The sequence below is a fragment of the Hoplias malabaricus genome, chromosome 15, assembly GCF_029633855.1.
Source record: "Hoplias malabaricus isolate fHopMal1 chromosome 15, fHopMal1.hap1, whole genome shotgun sequence".
NCBI classification, from domain to species: Eukaryota; Metazoa; Chordata; class Actinopteri; order Characiformes; family Erythrinidae; genus Hoplias; species Hoplias malabaricus.
The window spans coordinates 20,004,561-20,027,134 of NC_089814.1; the positions used below are offsets into that span (position 1 = coordinate 20,004,561).

The following is a 22,574-nucleotide window of genomic DNA, read 5'->3' on the forward strand; positions in this document are numbered from 1 at the left end:
CAACGTTTTTCCCTTAAAATGATACATTCTCTCTTTAGATACACAATTCTCTTTTGATCTGTGATTTGTGTTCTATTCTGTATATAATATTAGATGTTGGCACCTCCACATCATTGCATTCAATTTTTATTCACAATTTGTTTAGTGTCCCAACTTTTTTGAAATCCGGTTTGTACATCACACCTACAAAATTTCACAGTGTCAATTCAGTATTAATTTGAAATCTGACACATTTTCACAAGGAAATCATATCTGCTTTCATACATTCATCCATACATCTTGCATACATTAAAAATGTAAATAGAGCATGGGTACATACGCACGCTGACATCCGCCATCCACTCTTCCCATCATAACATTGCACTTAAAAGCCATTTCTGCTGTTTACCCTGTCACTTAGTGATTTGTTTACTCTCTCTCAAGCCCCCCCACCATGTTGAACAAAATAGTAAACAAACAACAAATAAAACAAACCCTTTGGCAGTTCACTCTATTGAGCGGAAAAACTGGTTTTGACCAAAATCAGTGGTGCTGCTCTGCTGCAAACCCTCAATGTTGTAATTGCTCGTCATGGAAGAATGAACAAATAAAAACACTAAGATTTTTAAACACTTACAGACATGTTTTGAAGTAGAATGCAGTGTTACTGCCAAATTAGCGTGCTTGTGTTAAAAAATATAATACACACATACAGCTTTTACATAAATCAAGGACTTTATAAAATGTTACCAATATAATATAATAGAAAATGGAATCCCAACAACCCCAGAAAGACCTATGGATGACCTTAAAGCTCCTATCACATAAAGAGTACCTATATCTTTTATCCTTTAAGGATATTTAAAGTAAGGAAAATTAAGAAAAAATAATCTTTAAAAAAATCATGGTTTCTTTTTTATGCTTCTGGCTGGAAGTCAAAGTGACCACTTATGTTTACAGCTTGTAGCAGATGCTCTGATCCAGAGTGATGTATAAAAGTGCTTAACTATCTCATAGACTACATCCTAGCCAGTACCAATAAGATTAGAATCTAAACACCATTGAACTCAGGCACTGCTAGATACCTAGAGTATAAACACCTTAAGTGAAATACCCTAACCATAACTTCTGACACCTGGGAAAGAGGAACACAGTATTTAAAGCATTGTAAGACAAATGTAAGACATTTTAATAAGTGCAGGATTAGTAATCAAATAGATACTACCCTAATTGTTGAGTTCTCGGTCTGTGTTTGAAGACATCGTGGGACTGTTTAGACAACCACTGCAAGCTTTCAACATCTGAGAGCCAAGACAGGGAGGAGTTTTGTTACTTGAATGATGGTGGTCAAGCCATACTTTAAGCTGGAAGTGCTCAAGGTATGGATCAGTCACTATTGGCCCTCCCTCTCCAACCAGTTACTCAGCGATCTGTGATCTGCCCAGTGACAGTGGGTTTGTGGAAGTCTGACAAGAAGTGTTACCCCCAGTTTGGTAGCGTCGTGTTTGACTGGGGAGACTTGGTTAATGGGTGGATCTTGTCATGACAAGTGAGGTGGCAAAAATACAAATCCTCTCTAGGATTTTATTCCAAATGCTTGGCTTCTCTAATCATCTTAAACCAGTCTCAGATTTGTCAGGGCACTTGCAACATCATTCTGAGAAGGATTTATACTTTGTGGATCTGAATTTGCCACCTCTGCTGAGTGTAAGCAACATTTTTCCCCCCCATAATATTAACACTGGAAATCAAGCAGTGTAGGGTGTAGCTATAGAGGCACTGTTGGTACATCCTTTAAAACAAAAATGGCAAAAACCTATCTTTGCAGTACTTCAATAGATAGCACTACTGGCTCTTAGAAAAACTTTTAATGGATGGTCCTTTATAAATGAAACCCGATATAATGTAAGTTTTATTCTGGCTGAGAACATTCAGTAGTGTTTATTTTTGCAATTGTTTTTCAGCCTGCAGGCCTACAGATCTGCAGATGTATGTGAGTCTGTGTGTGTGCTACATCACCTGATGCATTGCATGAATTAATTACAGAGTGCTTGATGAGCTGAATTAAAGCTGGAGGGTGTACACTGTGCGTCTGTGAGTCAGACAGGTCCTCTAGTAGACTCTCTCCAGCCCTTAAGTAGAACAGAGCTCAGATTGATTTTTCCAAGCACATATACAAAAAAAAAAAAAAAAAAAAAAAAAAAAAGGGTGAGAGAGAGAAACCATGTCAAAGTCAGAGCAGAAAGCATAGACACAGAATGTTGTGTATCTCTTTGCCTGTGACTTCTCATGAAGCTACCCCTTATAAATAAAGAGTGTGCATTCCAGGACCACAGTGTCAAAGCACACACACACACTGTCTACTGTGAGGAAAACAAGAAATATTAAAAAGCAGTGGATCATGTAAAAAGTCAGGTTTAACACACACCTCCGCACTCTGTCTCTGATTTTTCAGTCTCCTTGGAGAACAGTTCACATGTTTATGAGTCTAACTCTAACATTTAATTTTACTGCGTGGATAAAGATCACTTACAGGGCTTAAAGCACATTGATTTAGTGTAATTTACACTACTCATGCTCACTTAGACTTAAGTACTGAAAAAGATGTTCAATTATAATAATCTATGTGATATGGGAATGCAATTTTCACAACTTTTACACTGTGTTCCAAATGACATAGTATTAAATCTTTTAAAATTAAAATGTAACATGTCATATGTGTGATTTTTTTTTTTTAATTCTTTGCCATACTCGTGGTTTATGTAGTGGAACATTCGTCATTCATTTTTACTGACAGAAATTCCAAGGCTGAAGTGCCCTTGAGCAAGGCACCTATTCTTAAAATGCCTAGGATTATTTTATTGCTTATACACTTTTGGGATGTACATTAATGACCTTACCTCTGCTACTCCTACTGTGAACAGAGTTTCCTCTGTTGTGTGTCGTACTGTGTTTAAGAGCATAAGTGAACTTGGCTCTAATTGTGGCACATCACATTATTTTGTGGATTAAATTTGCATTTATCTCATTTACAAATGAGTCTGACTCAGGACAGATATTTTTCATTTAGATGTTTTATCTAAAACTTAAAGCTTCATCAGGGTGCATTATTTTCTATAATTCATCAACATAATTTTTACTGTGTGGACACCATGGGTCAAATTAAGAAAATGTGTTAGCAATGTTTAAATAATTACTGGTGTTAATAATGTAGCATGTTAAAGTGTTATTAACGCATTAACTTTGACACCAACAGTTAATGATGTCACCTAATGTGGCAGTGCATTATTTTAATGGCTCAAGAATATGCCTGGGAGTAAAACAAAACTCAGGGACAGAGATAATAATATTCCTAAGTGGAATTATTTTTGTTTATATTATACTGATGTTAAAGTGATATTAGTGTTAAAATTGAAACAGATGTATCATTATATACTCACACCACATATACTATTAAATAATAATTTAACCATTATATACATATTTTGTTCAATATTTTCTCATTTTCTGGTTTAAACCAGCAACTATGTTATATATACAGTATTTATAGTATTAATATACATATTAATCTTGTTTGCAATAATGTGTCTTCAATCTGCTCATTTTTCACTGTACTTTCTTGCGGATGATAAACTGAATATTGTTTCCCTGTACTGGTACTGTGTGTATTATTCACAACACTTTATCTATCTATATATTTGTATTATCTATTATCTATCTATTATATATGTTCATCCACATTTGAGCATGGTAACTTTTGATGTTAAAACCTTAAAAACTGACATCTCTTTATCAAAATGACATATTTAGAAGTTATTGTCAAGAACCTAATCCCATAATGCTTTAAAAATTAATTTGATAAAACTCTGTCCCTTTACCATCATTCAGCAGTAATGGACCTACAAATATGCCATTAATCCCAGTCTCCATCTTCAACCACTCCTCTACCACCTGCCTGCAGCTTGAAAGCACCGCCTGCAAATTGAGGGGGTTTGGTTCCTTATGTTTATGATATTAGAAATCTTGGCTGTCCTAATCCATGTTATTGTCTTTGGAACACTGCCATTTACTGTACAAAATTAAAAAATACATTAAAAAAAACAACAACACCACATGGACATGTTAACAACCTAACTGTCACTGGAGGGATTTGAAAATGATATACGTTTCTGTACAAAAGTTCATTTTCTTCAGTCCTGGAAGATCTTAGTCCAGCACAAACACAAAAGCCCTGCTCAAACACACCTGATTAATTACCAGGTTCCTTGAGGGTGTTTGAACAGCAAAGTGTCCTGGCCCCCAGCCACCAGTTCCAGTACAGGTCTTTACTTTACTCTCCAGTATTATACCCCTCACAGCACCAAAGAGAAAGACTGAAAACCCCTTTAACATATTTTAACAATATTGTCCCCAATTTTTTTCTCATTAAATGTACTGATGGCAAATTCCATCCTACAAACCTGCTCCTGCTTCTGTTCAAACAGCTGCTACCTCCATGTCACTGGACAGCTCAGCACACGTATAGGAGAACAATAACTGTCCAGTTCTGTTCTATTAGCAAACAGACACTCATGTCAGCTAGCCTCATTGTGTGAGATCATCCCACTCACCAAGATTGAGCAAGCCCTGCATGATATCATTTGAATTCATAATGCCACTGAAATTGTAACATTTTTGTTTCATACACAGTACTGAAGACTCAGATGCCATTTTTAAATACACAGCCTCCTAAAGGAACACTAGTTTAGATTTGATCATTTTTCTCCTGAGCTTCGCCTGGAGTCAGTAGGCAGGGGGGAGGCAGGAGGGAGTTTCCTACTCTCCTTGAAATGTTACAAGTACAGTTACTGAGGTGCTGAGCCGAGAGTTGCAATCACAAGGGCTCTGTCTTCATATTATAAGTCAGTTGAGCATCAAAAGTTGTAACTGTAAAGTAGAAATACTACCTTGTGTAGCTTAAAGTGTGAACTTTCCTATTCCCATGGCTTTAAGTAGCAGCCTCAATGTCCTTAATGTCTTTCAGTCTTGAAACGTAAACTGACCTGAGCACATAAAATCCCAATTACATCTCTGATTTTCACCCCAGGGATTAGTTCCCACATTGTTTAAAACTTTGCCATTAAGAAGTCCTGCAGCAAAAGTCTAGTGAACAGAATAGACAAATGAAAATTACAGCCTTCCTATCAGCTCCTGTGGAGGTTAATAACTCAGTCTGTGCCTCTGCACGGATAACTGATGATAAAAGTTCAACTGAATCATCTAGCTATAGCCAATATATATAAAGGGCATAGAAATAAAACTGCGTGGATAATTTTATATATATATATATATATATATATATATATATATATATATATATATATATATATATATATATATATATATATATACAGTATATTTATAAACATATATGCTGCTCAAACGTCAAATAAATCCATGCCATATCATACACAAGAATCACGGACCATGAAGCATGAGCTATATTTGTCTTAGCAGTACAAAAGAATGTAAAGGCCGGGTCTCCTCCAGGGGACCTAAAGCATCTCAGAGTATAAAATATTATTGCTGTTCTCTCCAGCAGAGCTAACAGGAGTGAGATAACTGCCCAAATTTTTCTATTCATTAAGAAATATAAAAGCATTTTTATTAACTTTTTTAAAATTATTCCCATTTACGAGTTTATTTTGTGGCAAAGTCAGTAAAGTTAACAAGATAATTTTTAGGGACCACAATTAAAAAAAAGAAATTGCTGGATTTCACAGGGTCGTAAGGGATACCCATGGGTACTGTATGTACCATATTGGCTAATAATGATGCTGTCTATTTGGTTCATGGATCCAGGTAATCACATTAGTTTTAACACCAATAAATGAAAGTATGGGCAAGATTTCTAATGTTTCATTCACCTTCATACCCAGCGTAATTAAAATTAAAAATCACTCAGGATAAGAGCACCTGCCAAATGCTGTAAATGTTAATGTTAGTTCACCGCTTTGTGATGTGTGTTTTGGCTGTACTGACTGTGTTTGTAGAAGTGATGTGGTGGTGGTGGTGGTGAAGGTGCTGATGGAGAAGCTCTGTTGCTCTTCAGGCTGTCCGCCAGGTTGCTGCTGTCACTGATGCCAGAAAAAGCCGAGATGTGATGACAGGAGAGCCCAAAGCCATCAAAGCCCTAAATAAGGTTCACATAGAGCAGCCTGCTGTTAGAAGCTTTTACTGCCTGTGACATGCAAACAGAACCATGGCATTCCAGCACCTCACCAGCTGGGCTCTGTGTGCTACCGGATATTGCACCAGCTCAAATCATGGATTGCAAAGATATCCTTTAAAAGAAACATTTCAGGGGCACTGCTCCAGTGTTTAGATTGAACCAAAATACATCATTCATATCTGTGTTATTAGCTTACAGTGATGTGACAAAGTAGTTGTTGCACCAGTATCTAGCTTCTATGCTGCTGTTGTACATGTGACTCACTACACAGTTTCAGATAATATATATGTTGTATGTCAATCCAGCCAATGATTCACCTTTCCTGGTACAACCCTTGGTCTTAAAGATGTCTTAAAGATGTACAGCAGTGACCCCATCCACCCCAGCATGGGCTGCCTACTCATGCAAAATCTATAAAAAGGAGAATATGAAACAGTATTTAAAGAACACACCATACTTGACAATATTTAATGTTAATGGTGTGGGAAAAACACCTTTTCAAATAATTAATTTGACCCATGTGAAAAGCTATTTGCTCTTTAAACTAAAGGTTGTGTCACTTAAAATATGTACACTAAAGTATCCGCACACTATTACACTACCACCACTACTTTTTTTAACAGAAACAGCTTTACCCTAAATGTATCAGGATCCCTTTTGTGTCTTCTAATAAGTTCCACTTTTGAATCAAGAAAAAAGTTTTGCGAAGGCCTGGGGGTCCCTCTTCATTAGCAGTGGTTTATCATCTTGCGATGTATGATCAATTGGCCACTCTTTTTTAGTAACAGAATCAATGACGGGTGTTGATCTGTAGCTCCTCAGATATTTGTATGGAATTTTTTCAGATGTCCTGGATATCATGTTCTTGAAGGGAATTTAGATGCCCAGATTCTTATTTGGGAGAGATTCACTGTGCTTTACTGCAGTTCTTGCTTTGTTACGTTTTCCAGACAATTATAAATCTAAATCTATTTATCATCCTTTATAGATTTTCTTTTGACTGCAGTACAATGGTCTACTTATTGAGAGCTTCACATTAGGTGTAGAGGTTCTATTTAAGTCATGTTTGAATTCAACAGGGTAGTAATCATACATTCAATATCTGTAACCGCTTTTCCAGTTCCTGGCCTCGGTGGGTCCAGACCCTACACTGTAAAAATACACCTTTTTGTTTCCAGTTAAAAGTTAGTGTCCATGCTGCTTTAAAAGTTTAAATAAAGTAAACTCAGAAAGTGTAGTTATTCAAATGTAATTATTCCGTTAAAATAAATTTTTTAAGGTGATCGTTCAGTTCAAACACAATTTTGTTTTAATTTTGTTTTTAAAAAGTTTTACTTTTAAATAAACTAATAAAAATACTCTACTTTTGTTACAGGAAATTATTAGCTTTTCTCAAGTTAATTTTCTGATTAATTACAACTTAAAATTTCTAATTTCACCTTAATCAATATATTTTCTTTAGTCCCAAGCCTAAAACGTACAAAACACAGGCCAATAATATATATTTTTCATTTCTCCCAACTCAAAATCCACAAACAAAATTTACATTAGCTTTGTTATGAAAGTAGAATTTTCACTTTAGCTGTAACTAAAACAAGTTTGCTATTCAATGTTCACTTACATGCAACAAATAAAAACAGGAATATTCATGTACCATAACATTTATTTAGATTTTTTTAAATATGCAAACTTTTCTGCATATACTTCAATACATCAAAACAATATATAAAATATTCATTCATTCATTCATTATCTGTAACCGCTTTTCCAATTCAGGGTCGCGGTGGGTCCAGAGCCCACCTGGAATCATTGGGCGCATGGTGGGAATACACCCTGGAGGGGGCGCCAGTCCTTCACAGGGCATATATAAAATATGTGTATAGTACATATTTTATATTAAGTATGTCCCAAACAGTTTTTTTTTTTTTTTTTTTTTTTTTTTTGCTGTTTTTGCAATAAAAGCATTTTATTTTCTGCATATATTTTCTGTATATAAAACAAATAAATAAAATATGAAATTTTAGAATAGCTATAGCCATCATGTTTTAAGACAAATAAACACAAACAAAACAAATTACTTCATGCACACATTTGGTAATGTAAACACATACACAGACTGGCCACCTCCCTAGACTCATTGTCCATTGTCATCCTCCCCGAAGACAAACACAGCAACTGTAGACTTCACAAGCTCGGTTTCAGATTCATTCTTCTGAGAAACTTGATAAAAGGGAAGATTTATATTAGAAAGTAATTTTGATGGAGCAGCAGTCTAAGCATTGGATACATCATTAGGAGATGGTTAGTTCAATCCCCGGAGATGGTTCTGCCAAGATCAAGAGTCCAAGACAGCGGAGTTGTCCTCTCTCTGGGAAGGTAATATATATTATAATAATATATTATAATATATATCACAGTTCTGTCTTTAGAATCTGATTTTCTCAGTTTATTTGAGGTTTTTTAGCTCATCTGTACATTTTATATTAGGGATGCAAGACCTGTGACCATGTATAGGGCCATATATTTTCAAATATGTTGAACTATTTTTTCCTTTTCTAAACCTTAAGTGATTAAGCCAAAACTACTCTGCAGATACTCCACGATACGCTCTCCACATCTTCCCCAGTGTACACAATAAAGCACTTCAGCAGACACTCTCATTTCAAATTGACGACCAGGCTCTAGGAAAGAACCAAAAAAACTGCCCATTAGTGTTGAAATTAATTTTGAAATTCTGCAATCCACTTAAACTTTATACTAGCCACTATTTTGCAATCACACATTTGTGTAGCATTTGTCTTGGTTCTATAAAAAAAAAAAAAGAAATGAATAAAATAGAATAAAAAAAACAATACCAATAAATGGAATTTGATAGTGTCCTCATTGCAGCCATTTCCCTGGAGCAGACTTTACTTGAACAAACCATATCACCTCTTTGTGACATTGTGATACTTCATTATCCTTAATAGCCTCCAATTGAAATTTTTGTGGGTGGAATGGTGGTGCAGCAGGTAGTGTCACAGTCACACAGCTCCAGGGACCTGTAGGTTGTGGGTTCGATTCCTGGTGACTGTCTGTGAGGAGTTTGGTGTGTCCTCCCCGTGTCCGCGTGGGTTTCCTCCAGGTGCTCTAGTTTCCTCCCACAGTCCAAAAACACTAGATTGCGGTTACAGATAATGAATGAATTAATTTTTTGTGCCCTAATAAAGAATAAATTAGTCTTGTTGCTGACTGGAAATATGGGAGCAAAACATTGACTCTCAATGGCTGCTCTCATTGAAAACTAGCCATTCACGTAACTCTCCAACATAAGCTCTTTTCCAGTTCTCATTGTAAATCGCTGTTTAAGTTCATCACAATTTAGGTTCATTACTTGGCTCCTCTTCAGAAGGCTTGCAGATGCAAACACAACAACACAATTGTAATTTAAAAATGATTTGGGCAAACCAGTTCAAATGCCTTTCATACAAGATAAATATAGCACACAAACACATCAAAATAAACACTACAGCTTCTATTTTAAATTTTACTATTTATGTGATGTACTGAGCAAGTACCCACCTGATCAAGAACTTCCAGTATATTCTGTATCTTCTGTCTGATATGTCCTCCCTTGTTTCTGATTATCTCAGTCAGCTTGCTGTGATGTTTGTCCAAGGAAACTGAGAAGTGTAGTTGAAGTAAAACAGCTGTAATTCTCAGAAATTCATTATTGAACTTTAAAAAAATAGAAACACATAAGGCAAATGTAATTATATTTTATACTACAGCTGTGTAGAGGGTCAGAACTGGTGCTTTTTAAATACTGAAATACTTGTAATAATTTGAAGCAAATACTTGTGGTAGTGTCAAACCTATTCTTTAAATGGTCTCATTTTTCTTTTGGTTTGTCATTCTTATTTAAACATACATGCTAATGTTTGCAGTTGTTTGTTTGGGACTTACCAAAATCAGCAATATGGTTACAATGGAGACCTTGTCAGAAAAGAAGAGCTAATCTGTACACACAAATAAATGTGAGATTGGTTAGAACTGTTAGCAAAATACATAAACAATAAATATTTCAAATTAATAACTAGGAATTACACATACTGGTGGCATAATTTAAACTGCATCCTTCCTATTCACTGTCTAGTACTTTGTCCATTCTCATTTCTTATTATGCATAAGAACAATAGTATTCATAGAATAACACAATATTTACTAACAAAATTAGGAAACAATGGTTAATGGTCCATTCTTCCCCAAAACAAAAATGAAAACATGTTCAAACCGACTTATTATTTTATAATACATACATACATGCAATAGAAGAATGGACCATTAACCATTGTCTCCTGATTTTGTTAGTAAATATTGTGTTATTCTATCAGGTTTCTATCAGGTTTTAATAGTTTTACATTTTATGTACAGTTTATAAACAGCCAAACTGGGATGCTTACAAATTATTAAGAGTTTATCCTGTCACTAACCAAAACTGTTCATTTACACATATATTACTTTTAAAAAATGGTTCTACAAATTGCCTAAATATTTCGTTGTCTACAACAGTCAACCTTCACCTTCTTAGCTGCTAGCAAAGTCACGGTGGACAGCAGGACTCAGGAGAGATGCAATACCGTGGGGTCACGAAAAATTAAAACCTAAAATTATTGCTTTTAACTTACACTAAGGACTGATATTTGCTTTTGGTCAAACTGAACAAAGCAATTTAAACCGAAAAGTGTGTTTTTTTGTTTTTTATTAGACCAATGTAACAATCCTACCAAGAAAGAGTGGTGTCTTTTTTAACACACAGCCTATCTGATGCCCCCTCCAGGGTGTATTCCCGCCTTGCGCCCAATGATTCCAGGTAGGCTCTGGACCCACCGCGACCCTGAACTGGATAAGCGCTTACAGATAATGAATGAATTAATGATTGAATGACCATCTGATACACTTATGTTGGCCCTGCACATTCAGGAGGTATCAGGTTAGTGACGCATGACTCCCCAAATGATCTTTAGGCCATAAACTTAAGGATAACAATTTATACTGTTGACCACATGAACTAAATTACCCGAAAATGGTTCTAAATCCGAGTCAAAGAGCATGATGTAATTGCTTTTTAATCCAATTCAGGGTTGCGGTGGGTCTGGACACCACCCAGAATCACTGGGTGCATGGCAGGAACACACCCTGGAGGGGGCGCCAGTCCTTTGCAAGTCACACATTCACACACACACACACACACACACATCCCTATGGACACTTTTGAGTCACCAATCCACTTACCAGTGTGTGTTTTTGGACTGTGGGAGGAAACCGGAGCACCCGGAGGAAACCCATGTGGACACAGGGAGAACACACCAACTCCTCACAGACAGTCACCCGGAGCCCACAACCTCCAGGTCCCTGGAGCTGTGTGACTGCAACACTACCTGCTGCGCCACCATGCCACCCCAAAAAACAAAACAAAAAAAAAAAACAGCAAAAAACAGCACTGGGAGGATGAGGATCAGCACATGCTTCCTACAAGACATATGATGTGAACCATCACTTATCTCAACACGGCCCCTAACACAGTGTCATCAGACAATCCAATGCACCAAAGGACAGCAACAATTACCTAGGTCTGAGGAGAGGGAGGTTCTGTGTCTGGTGTGTACCTAGCTGACCAATGTGTATTGATCCACATTACAAACTACTTTTGTGTAACTTACTGATAAATACAACGAGCAGTTATTTTGCCACATGTGGAAATGAAAAGCTTGTTCCCTTCAACAAATAAAATGAACATTTGTAATTATATTTTGGGTTTTTATAGTTTGGTTTTTAATATCAAGTCAGGAAACCATTTTGCATAACAAGTATCAGAACCCAATACAAGATGGAAACAGAATATATCAGGAAGCTTTTTCATGGCACTCTATTATATAAGTTACTGTACCAAATTGGTCACAGAAGAAAGCTGTGTACGGCTTTTAAAAACATGTGCTATAGATTTGATCTGTTCCATGGGTTTAAATGAGTGTGGTATAGAGAGGGACCCCAGTAATATTAAGAAAGTGAGGTGATTGTTTTGGAAAAGAAGGAATCATTGCTAATCTTTGAATCAATGTCTCAGACATTCATATGACTCCAGAATACAGAGAAATGACTCAATCTCAACCATTCCTATGAAGCCCTGTTCAGAGACAATACCCCATATTGAGTTTAATACACTATTCCACCAGCTCTATACCTGAAAATCTGTAGCAATTTCAGGAATCAGTATCCTTTTCACCTGTTGACCCCCGGTGCACAGTGTGGAGGGCCAACGCCATTAAGACCCACTATTGTTGAAGTGAATGATTTCCCCTTTTTTCCCACTAGCCCACAGAGAGTCCATTTAGAGCCTGTAAAAGCTACTTTTGTGTCTATACATGTCTATAATGGAATTCATAGTTATAACACAGCAATTTGTAGTGACTGGGTTATTGAGTCGGGATCTTCTGTCTTCCCTCTGACAAAAGGATATCTGAAGGCTTTCATACCATTCTTTTTCTCAACACAATTTAAATCTAATCTAATGTTCGGATGCAGTCTCACCAAATTACTGAGATCAAAAATCATATCATCAATATGAGCATCACACATGGGCTAAAATCCAGAAATGAATTGTTCATGAAACTTTTTTAAGTTGCTCATCAAATGTGAGAAGACAGACATTTTACAGTTTTAAGAGTAAACTACCATTTTATTTTTTTTATTCAAAAGTTCTGCAACTACATAATGTTAAATAGAAGGTTGTGTACATCCTATTAATTTTGCTTTGAAAGATGTGGCAAAATTAAAAGTATACATTTATCACCCAGTTAATAACTTGGCATGGTTAAGAACCACCTCTGGGATAAAAGTATTTCCAATATATGCTTCGAACAATTGCTTAGTAAAAAAAGCTGTCAAAATATGAATTTGGCAAAACCTGCTCCACACACCCAGAAGACACTTGGATCAACATTTCAGAACATACCAAAAGCTTGAGTTTATAAATAGCTTTTCTGTGCCTTTTTCATTCATAGCAGTGAAATACAAGGCAGCAAGTAGCTCCCAAATACACTATATGGCCAGAAGTTAGCAGAAACCCCATATAACTAGTAAAATCAGCTACTCTGTGTTCACCCAATATAGACCATAACATTTACTGGTCTCTCCCAGCTGGTATAACCTCATCCAACGCATGAAACAATGTTGATGCTCTGAAGGTGCTTCATGTGAGCCTAAGGTCACTATGCTCATTGCCAAGTGTTGACTAGAGCAGTGTAAAGCCCATCAGGACTAGCCTCTGGAGCAGTGGAACTACATTCCTTGGAGTGACGGAGCACCATCATATAAGCTGGAGTGGTGTTTCTAATCTAGAACTGATCTCCTAAAATCAGAACTTGACGTCTCTAATGCTGTTGTAACTGAATACCATCAGACACACAAAGCAATGCTACAACGTCTAGTCAAAAGACATTACTGAAAAGTAGAAGCTGTTACTGGAACAAAGGCAGAACAGACTATACATTAATATGCTTCATTTCAAGGTGGAAAATTAAGTTGGATGAGCAGGTGTCTATGAAGCTACAAACAAAACAAAACAATAAATACAATGAAACAGACCACTCTTGAACCTACACCTCAGGTCTTATTAAAATGAGATTACTCACCTTACAAACAACATTCAAGACTAAACTTTGGAAATTAGTGGAGCTTTTTAAAGTTTTTTGAAGTGTTCTTTTTAAAAGCTGAAAATCAATCTCTTCCAAAGAATGGAAACTATACAAAGGCAATCGATGTACACAGTAAACACTGAAAATTTGATCTTGTGTTAAACTCTTGAGGTTTTCTTGCTCACTGACTTTATATTACTGTATACTGTATATAGAACACGCACACATACACACAAAAACACACACACACATACACACACACACACACACACACACACACACACACACACACACACACACACACAAATGAGTCTTCTTGCCCTCAGTTCCAGCATGGACTCAGGCAGAAGACACAGTCAAGTGTATGATGTGCTCCTTTTTCCTCAGGATCTCTCTCGCTCTCTCTTTCTCACTGGACAGGAGACGATGCCACATGACATCTGTGCACTTCTCTGGCAACACCTTGAGAATCGGTCCATCCGGGTAGAAGGTGACTTTGAGCTTTGGCAGTGTGACAACCCTAGTGCTGTGCTCTAGCCCAGGCACTCAAAACCAGGCATCATACAAACCAGGGGAAAAAAAACTAGGCTAAAACTCCCGGTCAGCATGTATAGAGTGGATGCTTGGATGGCCAGTGAAGAGCAAGGTCAGAGAGCGGGCAGGAGGCAGAATGAGGAAGGAGCAGTGGGAAATCTGCTAGTGTGAAGAGCTGCACATTCTAAAGACTGTCACACTTGACATTGGCCTAAAAAAGAGCAGTACAGCCGCAGAGAGAGACCCTAATAAGAAAAGTAGCAGAGAGGCCCGGTATGAGGCAGGGAAATAAGGAAACACCATGCTGTCATCATTCACAAGGCTACACAAGACCTACATAAACCTTTAATGACAACTGATATACACTGGTTCAAACATGTCTAAGAGCGTATTTCAGAAAAGCACAAGCCTTTAATCAGTTTCAGGAAAAGCTTGTGGATGTCATTGTTTATAATATTAAAGAAGACTTTAGCCTGTGGTGACATGTATGGCCCAAACCCTTTATAACGGTGGTCCTCAAAATTTTAGACCAAGTACCCATCATCAAACCAAACCCTCCAAGTACCACTTATGAGTCTTACCACAGGAACATGCAACCCCTGGTTCTTCCTCTGTTCCGGGGGCATAAGGCAAAACCTTGCTTGAATTTTTGCTGCTTTTTATTTTCTTGAAATTTGCATGCTTAACAAATAATACTAATAATTATAGAGAGAATGTAAATAACTAGGCCTAAACTGAACTTTTTAAACATAATAATACATTTATGAAAACATAAAATTTATATTTGGGGCAGGTGCTCACAGCAGCTCTCTGCACTTGTAGCAGGTGAAGGGTGGCGCTGTGTTAAATCTTGTTTTAGGGCAGTAGTGATGCAAAGAATGGCCACATTTTCCTTCAGACATGTGCTTTCTACTATTTTGTCTTCACGTGTACAGAATTTTTGCATAGTTTTCTATATTTCTGCCCATTGATTGAGTCCTTCTGGGCTTCAGAGTGTTTCTGACTTGTTCTCGGCTTGTTTTTCTAATTTTTGCTTTGCCCTTTTTATAATAAAATCCAAATTGCTCATGTCTGTCCAGTAAGCACCTAAAACTGGGCTTTCTTTACACAGTTCCCATCTGCTTTTCCCTCACAGACGTAATCAATTACGGTGTCTGCGTAACATGTTTTATTTTTCTACCACACAAATGAATTTCATTGGAGCATAATTGTGAAACCTGTGAAACATTATGAAATTTACACACAAAATCTTTAGATACACCTCTTGCTGGGAACCACTGCTTTAAAATATCTGGACAGTTCCCTACAGCCCTTTATCCTCTAAATCATAATGACCCTGAGTAAAATTTACTGAAAACCCTGGCTCATAATTTGGTATTGTGGTTAACTGAATCTGGGTGTGAACACTGAAATGTAAATTTGCATTTTCAACCAATAGTGACTCTGCCCTACAAGAAAATTAGGCGATAGTATTAAGTGTAGACATATAAAAACAAAAAGTTATATAATACATTCTCAGTCGACATGGCACATAATGGTATAAACACAACGGCACATAGACATGAGGCAGCCTGGGACACAGACAGTCTGGTGGCCTAAACTAGATGGCATATATACCTTGGTGCTGTTGCCTTATATTTTGTTAGCTATAACAGCACCAAAATGGGCTGTTTGTGTTGGCAGCCCTGCTGGTTTGGGTGAGTGATGCAAACAGCACGTCTTGTGCAAGAACAATTTAGTCAAGAGGCTTATGTAGCTCACTGTTTATAAGGTTACAGAACATGTACGTAAGCCTTTTATGACAATAGCCACACATCTAAAAAAGGTTAATGCTGACATGTGTTAGTGTTCTGACGTGTGCTTTGTTCAGTTTATATCAACTTAAAACATTTCGTGAGAATTAATGATTATTGGCATATGCTTTTCTAGATATGTATTTAGGTTTATGCCAATTAATGCAGTCTCATTAACAATGACCTACAGTAAAGTGCTGCAAAAACATAGCATAAAATGCAGAAGTTATGAAAGCCTGTATAGTAGAGTAGTGCTACCAAAATCCTGTATTTTTAAGGCAAGATAAACTTTATGGCCCTTTAAATGTTCACTATGCGTTTGAAAGAACTTTAACGGATGTTGTTGAATGATGTCTTTGGGCTCCCTTAAATTTAACAATGTCCAGGAGAGCTGTAACCTCCCCCAAAGAATAACCTCAGCTTTGATCAACTTCTCAATGACAAAACACAGTGTGTGATTCAAGCAGCAGCAGCAGAAGCACTTCACTGCTGGGCCCAACTTCATTCTCACAGATTGGGGATATGAGCTACATATAAGTACGAACCGTAATATGAAGGTGTGTTTTTTTATAAACAGTATTACCTGCAGCAGGCTTCTTAGTTAATGTGTGCTCTTAATAAGAAAATATCTCAGCCTGTATATTGGGTAATGCACACAGGAACAATAATGACAATATATAACTGTAATTTCCAGAATGTATTTGTTTGGTTTTATTGAGCATGTTTGATTAACTGTAGTTACTGTATTTCCTTGTGTTTTATGGGTTCACCCTTTTTTGTGTACCATTTTTAGGATTATGTATTTAAAACATATTAAAACATTTTTTGTGGCCCAACAACAATGCCACCAGGCTCAAGTTTTTGCCATTTTTAGGATTAATATCTATTATATTTAATGTGTTCATAATATGGCCTTGTAAATATAATAAATAAAATACTCCTTGAATGTTTATGGAAAAGTGCCTCTAATTAATACTTAATGAGAAGCAAAAAATTACACTGATAAAATTTGCAAAAATAAAAAGAAGCACTTCATAAACCACGGCAGCCTGCCACATTTGCTGTGTTGTTCTCCCACCATTTCATTCATACAGTCAGTCTTCCAGAGACATAAAAAACCCACCACCAAATACAATCATTACTTTGAACATTAATATCTTTTCTTTTTTATTAAGACAAGAACTCTCCATTTTTGTAAAAATGTCTAATATGAACCAATACAAAATGTGTATGGGAATGTGGATATCTTTTTTCTTCAGTAATACACAGTAACATTGCCCAAGTACAGCAGAAAGACAAAAAAAAAAGGAAAAAAAAAAGAATCAACCTAAAACTATGGGTGAAACAGACCAAAATCTTTCAAGCGATTCCAACCCATCTGGAGCCAGACTGATAAATATGCTGAGTTTTAAACTGACTGTCGTGATTGTGTCTTTCCTTACAGCTGTCTTTCTTTGTGAACTAGGTCTAAAAATAATACTAAACACCAAATATTAAAGAACTACATAAAACATGTACGGTCCAAATGCAAAAATTTACCATTTCTGTCTGGACTTGATCCTTCCTTTAATTTGTAGATTATTTCTTTGATGGGAGGGGCCTCGACTTTGCATTCTACCTGAGATGCAAACATAGCATTCATTGAGCATGAACCTGAGGCTGGGCAGAAACTAATAAAATAGAACAAAATAAAATAAATCAAGATCAAATGAAAGAAAAAAAAATTACATCAGTAACACTGTTGCACTATAAAACAAGGGGCATTAAAATCAGTGGAAACAACAAATGTAGCAGTAGAAAAGAAGACGACACTCAACTCAAATCCAAAGTCACACCTCACCACAGGCAGTTGTACTTTGTCGCGGGTTCAATTAGACTTTTTTTTTTGTTTTGTTTTTTTGTTTTTTTTGTTTTTTTTTTTATTGTTGATTGGCTGTACAAGTGACAGACAAAAAAACAGAGGTGCTTTTAAAACAACAATTTAGCACAACGCTGCATTTCCATAGAGTCCTATTTTGGATCATTCAAGTCCTCAAAAGACCACAACCAACACATTTAAAAGAGGTCTAACATATCAAGTTTAACAAAATGTACACCGGCCCAGTCTAAACGACCACTGAATCAGTGAACTGGAATCATCTTTCACGTATGCGAGTATGGAACTCGGAGATCCTGTGTTAAATGGAAGCCACCAGACTTTTGACCAAAGCTAAACGATGCTCACAAAGCTAAACAAGCCACATGATCTCACATCTCAACTTAAACCTTGGAGCTGTGAAACATTCTTTCTGTACTGTGCTATTTAAAAAAACGAGGAAGAAATCAGCTTCTTATGAAGTACATACAGAAAAAATTTAGTGAAGGTTTTCCTTTAAATAACAAAATGAAGCAAACATGACAATGATTTCTCCTCCTCAACCTCATTCGTCCTATTTACACACAGAGAGGGTCAGCAGGGCACAAAGCATGGCAACCAGACTCCCGTCTGCACAATATGACAAGGGAAAAAACCTTAGGAAGAGATTCCCACATTTTTCCTCAGTAACATTAATGATATCCGCTCTTGGCCTCAGCTTCGGTAAGACTGGTTTCAGTCTTTACAGTGGAATGCTTCTGAAAATAAAGCTCTTACATGGTTTTGCTAGCTGAATTCTTGGTTATATGTGAAGGTTGTTAAGTAAAACGGATGATTTTTGTCCAGGGGGAAGATATGCAGTGGAAAATAGCCCTGCTTCCTCTGCTTTTTTTCAGTTTTAGTTGCAGCCAGACTTCAAAAACCACTGCTGCACAGACGCCTGTGTCTGATCTATCTAAAGCTAGAAAACAGCTGCACAGTTCAATATTCGTCTCTTCTGTTAGCTTCAGCCATTCAGTGTGATATCTGGAAGGTGTCAGTCAGCACTAGTTGCACAGCACAGAGCAGTGATGAGCTTATATACATCTGACACAGACTGGCTCATATCTAGTTATTCAGATCTCTTTGATTTCCGGTGCTTAAAGGAGCTGCAGGTAATGAGTGATACTATTTTTTGCTTGAGAGTGCCAAGGCTAAAGCCCAATACCAATTGGCAACCCAAGTCCTGTGGCCCTCCTCAAAGTTACACTTTGGTTTACAATGTCCAGACCTATAGGGCTAGAGACCTTAAAGGGGCTTGGATTAAATGCATGTATTTGGGGTAAACCTGTATCTGTATATTTAAAAGCCATTTGTAGATGCAGAGTGGCCTGATTCAGATTATAACCACAATGTAACTCAGGTTTAGGTAAAACACTGCATTAGACCTAATCTGAATATCTTTCTTTTAGCCAAGTTGGTGAAGAACATTGCCCATTTGTAATGACTTCGCTAAAGGCTACAATAAGAAGACATACAGGGTGCTAGTAAGCATGCCTCTTGCCAAAATAAGAGATGGTACACACTACAACCTGCTGGGCATGAAAAATGGTGGTCTTTAGGATCTTGTGTTTGCTAATTGGAACTGGGCATATTTAGCCTTGAAGTTACACTTCCTATTTGCTTCCACATTTATTCAGCAACTTAACAGCGAACTGGGCACAAGAGCCAAAGCCAGTTTATAAAGCTCTTATAGTAACAAATTGATTCTAACTGTACACTTCCTTATAGCTCCATTCAACAAAAAAACATTTCCCAACACCTCAGTCTTTTCCACCACTCAAACAGGAATAATTTAAATACATAACTCAAAAGACGATGTGCTTATGTTCATTCTGGATGATAATCTGACACATTTGAGCCAAATAAATGACTGTGTTCAGACCTTAGCGTCACCACTCTATTAGCTGTGCTGCTAATGAAGCAAGAGGTAAATTATGAAGTCTAAATATGTACCACATTCATATGTACCATGTCACAGTTGGGGCTCGTGTGCATTTGAGTTCAGTCGCCTTCAACATGTAAGCGTAATGTCTACCAAAGTAAACACTGATTGGCTGTTCAAGATGTGTCTTAAGGTAGTATAGTTATACATTTTTTTAAATAATATTTAATAAAAATATCCCTCTGAGTCCAAGGGAAAAAACAAACAAACAAACATGGCAATTTGCACTTTGCTTTCTACATCATCAAGCCATATATTACTGAAACCAGAATCTAAAACCTACCAACAGTTTGCTTTGACACAATTTTAGGTAGTCAGATAAGCATGTGCTACAGGACCATCATCACCAGCTCAGGAAAGCTAGAGCATCTAAGTTGAAAGACAAACAGCTTTTTGATTTTTTTTTTTTTTAGGTAATGACAACTCTTTTGCCATTATGGCCTTGTTTTCTTTTTCTTCTTTTTTTAACATCTCTGAATGAAAATGGCTAAAAAACCCCCAAGACATCATTATACCAAAACAATAAATACCTAAAGGGCTTTCAGCTCCATCTAGTTGAGTGGAACCAAACAATATGCTTCTGTAAGTGCAGCATGTCAAGTCGGAAATAATTTGCCTGCACCTATGCTTTCTCCATACGCTAGTGATGCTTCGGATGTACTGGCACAAGTAATTTGAAAAATAAATCGAGGAAAACAGAGGAAGGTATAAAAAGTGTTCTACAGCAATGCAGACAGGCCTGTCAGGATAAAACAGGTGCAGTGTTCAGGGTCAGCACTCGCCTTTCGTCATGAAACTGACTGAGGCTGGGATTGGGTTTTCTTAATGGATCATGCTTTTGCTATTCCCCCATTAGAAATTTGTCAGTGCGTGATGTTCAGGACGTCAGATGCACATTCTGGAATTAGCAAAAAAAAATAAAAATAAAAAAAGTGTTAAAAACGGTGCCATGTGACCTGGCCTGCTCACAGTATAGAGGATAGGATCTGATGAGATTTTGGTTTGCAGGAGAAGAACTCGATACCTACACAGTGCAGGGGTGTCTTGAGGCGCTGTGTATGTGTAACCCTCACAGGAAAGCAAACAGAGACAGTGATGATGAAAAAAGGAAAATGGTTAGAATATATTGAAGGGGGAGGGCGCAACATGATACACTGAATTTGAGAAAAGAAAAAAAAAACAGCAAGAAATGTATGACTAAGAAAAACAAAATTCTGAACAAGGCACAGAAGTTTCTGCAAATGGTCGGAACTGAACAAAAGTAGTACCAGCAGTTTGGGAGGTGTTGAATGGTGAAGCTCTCTACAGTGATATCTGGCAACATCTGGCAACCAAATCCCACCCCTTATCCTCCCCTCAAAAATAACATAAAATAATATCATAATAATAAAAAATAAAAATAAAAAAAAATAACCCACCCTTTAACCCCACCACCCCTGCCCTACTCCACCATGGATGCCTACAAATTCTTGGTTGTCCAGGTAGCATTCTACATCATTCATCATTCAATCCCTAGGAAGAAAAACAATAAAACTTCCTGTCTTTCCCCCTCTCCACCCCACCCCTCCCAACCTTCAAAAACATTAAAACAGAACAAAATAAGAAAAGCAAAAAAAAAAAAATAATAATACTAATAACAACACCAGAGGCTTGCACAATCAGATATAGTACTCCTTCTTCTCGTCCGAGTTGTTGTGTCCGCCCTCAGCGTTGATGATGGCCGTGTCAGCATCTGCTGCGTCGTCTGCCCCTTTTGCTTCGTGCGTGAAGTAGGTGCCTGTGGAAAGTTTCAAAGAAAAGCTTGTTGATAAAAGTAATATCCCCAGCACCTCAGGGCATCTGATTGATGCAACTGGTGGGTCTTAAAAGAGATTAAAGGCTGTCTGGAGTAGCTTCTTTAAATTAGAGTGAGGGTCCATCCCACAGATTTTAAAATGCAAGTGCTATTCCAGCCCATAAGTATGGTCCTCAGCATCCGGAAGGCTGTGGCGCTATGCTGCTTTTTTTATGTGCAAATGTTAGCAAGGACCCCACAAACCAATTCCCGATGATAAAACATGGGAGACAGTTTGATTACAGAATACATTTCTGCAGCTCTCATCTGCAGCAGCAAATGAGCACCATTAAAAGCAACAAATCACTGCAAAACGGGCATGGCACATGTTTTGAGGAACAAGCCTGTTGATCATTTTGCTTCAAGTCACCATTAATTCATGAAAATCTATTCCTCAATTTCCATGAAAACCCTCTCCAAATCACAAACACTGGAGGTTTCCATTTGGTTCGACTCGTGCTTCAGGATTAACCTTGAAAGTGTAACAAGGTGGCGGGAATTACCAATCCACTTCAAACTTCATTTCCGAGTGGTATTATTCCTGTCCCCACAGTCTACTCCTTAATAATGAAGGCAATAGCCCCAATGAAAAGTGGACCCACTTTATAAAAAAAGAATGAAACACAACAGCACCAATCGCACAGAGAGAAGAGTAGCATTTCTAGAATGACCTCACCTCTGCAGAGTCCTTGCCTACCCAAAATCTTA

The 22,574-nt window shown here is 37.2% G+C and overlaps 1 protein-coding gene across 6 annotated transcripts in view; it reads right to left on the reverse strand.

Moving 5' to 3' along the window:
* Positions 1-21,672: 21,672 nt before the first annotated feature.
* The window catches only part of cadm1a (cell adhesion molecule 1a), a 304,829-nt gene continuing 303,927 nt past the window's right edge, over positions 21,673-22,574 (reverse strand). For all 6 annotated transcript variants that reach the window (XM_066646118.1, XM_066646117.1, XM_066646115.1 and 3 more), the window contains one exon: positions 21,673-21,809. In XM_066646118.1, coding sequence (XP_066502215.1) covers positions 21,691-21,809 — 119 coding nt within the window. In that variant the 3' untranslated portion in view covers positions 21,673-21,690. The remainder of the gene's footprint in view (positions 21,810-22,574) is intronic.